This window comes from Hordeum vulgare, chromosome 2H (genome assembly GCF_904849725.1).
Source record: "Hordeum vulgare subsp. vulgare chromosome 2H, MorexV3_pseudomolecules_assembly, whole genome shotgun sequence".
Classification (NCBI taxonomy): Eukaryota; Viridiplantae; Streptophyta; class Magnoliopsida; order Poales; family Poaceae; genus Hordeum; species Hordeum vulgare.
The window spans coordinates 653,555,785-653,560,694 of NC_058519.1; the positions used below are offsets into that span (position 1 = coordinate 653,555,785).

General features: G+C 50.6%; 1 protein-coding gene across 1 annotated transcript; it reads right to left on the reverse strand.

Moving 5' to 3' along the window:
- Window positions 1–283: 283 nt before the first annotated feature.
- LOC123431250 (berberine bridge enzyme-like Cyn d 4) lies at window positions 284–2,255 on the reverse strand. The gene has a single exon (XM_045115075.1). The coding sequence runs from the start codon at window positions 2,047–2,049 to the stop codon at window positions 442–444; it is 1,608 nt and encodes a 535-aa protein (XP_044971010.1). The 5' UTR covers window positions 2,050–2,255; the 3' UTR covers window positions 284–441.
- Window positions 2,256–4,910: the final 2,655 nt, after the last annotated feature.

Consider the following 4,910-nt stretch of genomic DNA (forward strand, 5'->3'; position numbering starts at 1 on the left):
AGGGTTTATTTTAAACTTTACTCGGATTTAGGAGGGGAAAGTTGATGTTGCTTATGTCGTCTTGACACGCTATACGCGACGACGACAATCCACGCGGTGAAAACTTCAGCCGCGATACACCTAGCTAGCTAGCGCTGCCCGTACGTGGCACCCAACGGGCCACGACTCGCCTTATCGTTACCATCTCAGTAGGCATGCACACATCCAGGCCACAAGCATCACAATCCAACCAAAATTTCAACCAAGAACGTAGTACGTAACAACTAGCTTTATTATTCACCAGTGCCATCGATCACGATTGGTTAACCAACAGAAATACAATGATAGCATGTTCTGTTTAGTTTATTCATGAAAGCAAACTGATCCCGACCGGTAGTAGGAACATCAGGATCCAAGTGTTAATTTGTCGGACATCTCTCGCACATGAATGCAGCAGCTCTGCTACATCACTTGCGTCGTCGTCTCTATCAGCGGCGGGATGCTCTGCTCGTTTCTGAAGTAGTTCGTCGGGTCCACCACGGATTTCACCGATGCAAGCCTCCGGTAGTTACCCACGAAGTAGCGCTCGCCCCAGAGCGGGCCGTTCTCGAAGTCGAAGGTGCCGTCGTCGTCGTTCTGGCCGATGTCCAGGTCTCGGAAGTTCACGTACGCCCGCCTCGGGTTCTTGCTCACGTGCTGCCCCATGAAGTCGTATAAGCCGCCGATCCAGCTCTTCGCCGCCGCGCCGCCCTCACCCTGCTGTTGCCAGAATGCCATGTACTGGATGACGTACAGCACGCCGTTCCGGTGTGGGTACGGCGTGGCGGCGGCGGGGATGGTGTCCATGAACCCGCCGTGGGGCTCCAGGATGAGGCGCCCCGCGCCGTCCATGGCGAACCAGCGAGAGAAGATCTCCTCCCACGCGGCCTTGGTGATGGCGCGCCGGACGTAGTCGGACTTGCCCTTGGTGGACGTGCTCAGGCTGGCGGTCCTGTTCAGGAGCACCTCCTCCAGCGTGCCGTTGCTGGAGAAGCTGATGAAGGGCGTGGCCGCGGACTGCAGCCAGGTCATCTGCTGGCAGTCGGCGCTCGTCATGCCGAGCTCCGGGAACTGCTCGCCCATCGTCTCCACCAGCGCGCCGCACGCGCCGAGGTACTGGCCCTGGAACAGAGCCTGCTGCCCCTGCTGCACGATCACCCTTATGGTGAGGTCGCTGGGGAGCGACGGCGCGACGTCCTGCCATCTGGTGAGGATGTCCACGGCGCCCTGGTCGACCGTCTTCCCGATGTTGAACACCGTCACCGTGGGCGGGACGTTCACGAGCTGCACCTTCCAAGAGAGCACGACGCCGAAGCTCCCGCCGCCGCCGCCTCGGATGGCCCAGAAGAGGTCCTCCCCCATGCCGGCCCTGTCGAGGAGGTCCCCGTCGGCGTTGACCAGCTTGGCGTCGACGATCCTGTCGACAGCGAGGCCATGCTTACGCATCATCATGCCGATGCCCCCGCCGCTAAAGTGGCCGCCTACGCCGACGGTCGTGCACTCTCCAGCCGGGAACGCGACCAGTGAGTCGTTCTTGGCTATGGCATAGTACAGCTCCCCGATGGTGGCGCCGGAGTCGACCCAGGCCGTGGACTCGAGACGGTTGACGCGCACGGCCCGGAGGCTGGCGCCGACGTCGACCACCGCGAACACCTCGGACGGCCGCGCCGAGCGGTACGACAGGCCCTCGTAGTCGTGCCCGCCGCTGCGCACGCGGAGGCGCACGCCCTGCATGCGGCCGCACACCACGGCGGCCTGGACGTGGGAGGCGTCGCCCGGCGTGACGATGCAGAGCGGCCTCGCCGTGGCGTTGGTGAAGAACCTGGGGTTCTTGATGGAGGAGACCAGCACGTCGGTGAAGTTGCTGGAGCTCTGTGTGTACACCAGCTCTCTGGGTATCTTCTCCCTTAGGCATTGGAGGAAACCATCGCCATCGCTGTCGGAGGAAGCAACATCGGAGGAAACCATCGCCAGGTAGCATGAGAAGAAGCTCACGGAAAAGGCGAGTGCCAATCCTCTGAGCATACCCATGTTTTTGCTACGTCGGTGATCCTCTCGCAACAATACTGCTGTGCTTCAATTTTTTATCAGGAGCTCCTCATATACTACTGCTCCCTCCTTTGCATGTGAAAAACGAGGGAGTGGAACTATCAAGAGAGTGATTTTTTCTGCACTGAGATGTGTTCCGTCGCTATTGTGAGATCCGTGCCACCCATGTTTTCTAATTATTATTATTTTTGATAAACTTTGTGTTGTTTCAAACTATTGTAATATAAGATGTTTTGTAGTTATTTTTTTCCTTATTTCAAAGCGTATCATAATGTTTCATTGCATACCAGCAAATTTATTTTTAAACAAGTGCGTTTTTTTGTTGGTACACAACAGAACATTAAACTTTGGAACGAGAAAAAAAGGCCCAACAAAACATTATGTAGAGAATGAAAAACACATACTTTATGCATGGTAGAATATCATTTCTGGAAGACTCTGCCATATGCATGAGAATATGAGGCCTATAGTATATTGAACTGTATGTAGCTAGTTTATAAATTTACTAGAAGCGGACACGCCTTGACACCATAGAGATTTCTGATCTCAAGGAGTTTTAATCTTGTTTGTGTATTAGATCAATTTTGAGATCTAACGGATGGGCTTGATTATAAATTTAGGATTTATAATACCTAGGTTTGTTAAACATGGGCCTGGACTTTCGGAGTTATTATTGAGAGCAACCAGTTAGCGATCATTTATTTGTCTAAAAGAAAAGTTAGCGAGCATTCCTTCGAGAGCCTCCCAGCGATCCATCCCACGTACCGTCATTTGGCGTGTTCTCAGCCGCCGCCACGTGCCACGTTCTGAACGTTTTCTCTGAATATCGTTTTTTTATATTTTTGCACGCTTTTTTGGCTTTTTGGATTGGGTTTTTTTCTGGTTTTTTTGGTGTTTCGGTTTTTCACCGGCTTTGTTAGCTTTTGTACGGGAAAAAAGTCGTGCCTCTCGTAAAAGAAAACACGTTTATCGCAAAAGGCACGGTGTTGCTTTCGCGAGAGGCACATCCGTGACTCTCGAAACGAACAAAAACGTGTTTTCTGATTTTCTTTTTTGCAAGAGGCACAGTTTTGTTTTCGTGAGAGGCACGGCTGTACTTCTCGGAAACGAAAAATAAGCGTTTTTTTGTTTTTTTTCGAGTGACGTGGTTTTACTTTCGTTAGATGTACGGCCGTGCCTCTCGGAAATGAAAAGAACATGTTTTTTTGCGAGAGACATGGTTTTGCTTCCGCGGGAGGCACGACCGTCCCTCTCGGGAATGAAAAAAATGCGTTTTTTGTTGTGTGTTTTTTCCCCGAGAGTCACATTTTTACCTTCGTCTGTGCCTCTTGTCTCATTTCCAAAGGTATCAAGACTAGCAAAGCTTAATGGGTGAGTTATGGTTAAGTGGTGAGGTTGCAGCAATGGCTAAGCATATATTTGATGGCTAAACTCACGAGTACAAGAAATAAGAGGGGGACGACCTACGCATAACGGACGTGAGCTACTGATGATCAAATGAATGATCCTGAACACCTACCTACGTCAGACACAACCCCACCGTGTCCTCGATCGGAGAAGGAACTCACGAAAGAGACAATCACGGTTACGCACACAGTTGGCAAGTTTTAATTAAGTTAACTTCAAGTTATCTAGAACCAGTGTTAAACAAAGTTTCCACGTTGCCACATAACCGCGGGCACGGCTTTCCGAAAAGATTTAACCCTACAGGGGTGCTCCAACTAGTCCATCACAAATTACCACAAGCCGCATAGAAATCCTCGATCACGAAACTCGCAATCTCGTCGGATTCCTTAATGGAAAACCTCAACTGTGAGATTACCCAAAGCATCACCGGAATCCCGATGCACACGATATCTCGTTAAAGGTAAAACTAATCCAGCAAGGCCGCCCAGCCTGTCGACGATCCCGATAGGAGCCGCGTATCTCGTTCTCAGGACACGACGGATGAGCGATGGTTACCACGCCAGACGCCGAGTTGCCACGGGTAGCGTTAGTAAGCTGCTCTGTTTTGGACCAGCACCATCAGCACTGGCCCTCCCTGTATTATGTAGAATTACTCCTCGGGTAGCGCTAACTCCCTATGCATTTCAATTTAACAGAATTATTATGTTGGGCAAATAGTACCAATGTTGGTCCTTGCCAGACCAGCTTTAATCTAAAACGAATTATCAAGGGGGTCCCCATAACAACCCCGATCGTGTTAGGAGCGCTCGTTTATGGAACATAACACCGGTAGCCGAAACTAAGGGGGCAAAGGTGGAACAAAACACCAGGCTAGAAAGGCCGAGCCTTCCACCTTATACCAAGTATATAGGTCCATTAAGTTAAATAGCATTAATATGGTGATATAACAAGGAACCCATGCTTTCGCATGGAAGCATCTGCACCTGCAACTAGCAACGCTACACAGGGTTAAGCAAGCGGTAACATAGCCAATCAGTGGTTTGCTAGGTCGAACAGGTTGAAGGTTGCATGACATTGTTGAGAGGCTGATATTTAACATGTGGTAGGCAACGAGACATAAACGGTAGAAGCGGTAAAACTAGCATGGCAATGATAGTAATGGTATCTGGGAAAATGGTCATCTTGCCTGAGATCCCTTTTGGAAGAAGAATGCCTCCGTGAAGCAGACGGACCGACGTAGTCGAACGGGTCCTCACGATCCGGCACGTTGCGGAACTCTATCGAGACGGGGAAAAACGGAAACAAGCATCAACACACGAAATTCACTACACGATGCACAACACAAATGATGCATGAGCAGCTGAAAACATGCAAGACACGGCATGCCAATTCACGACAAACAAACACTACACATTAAGTGAGGTTCAATATGCAAC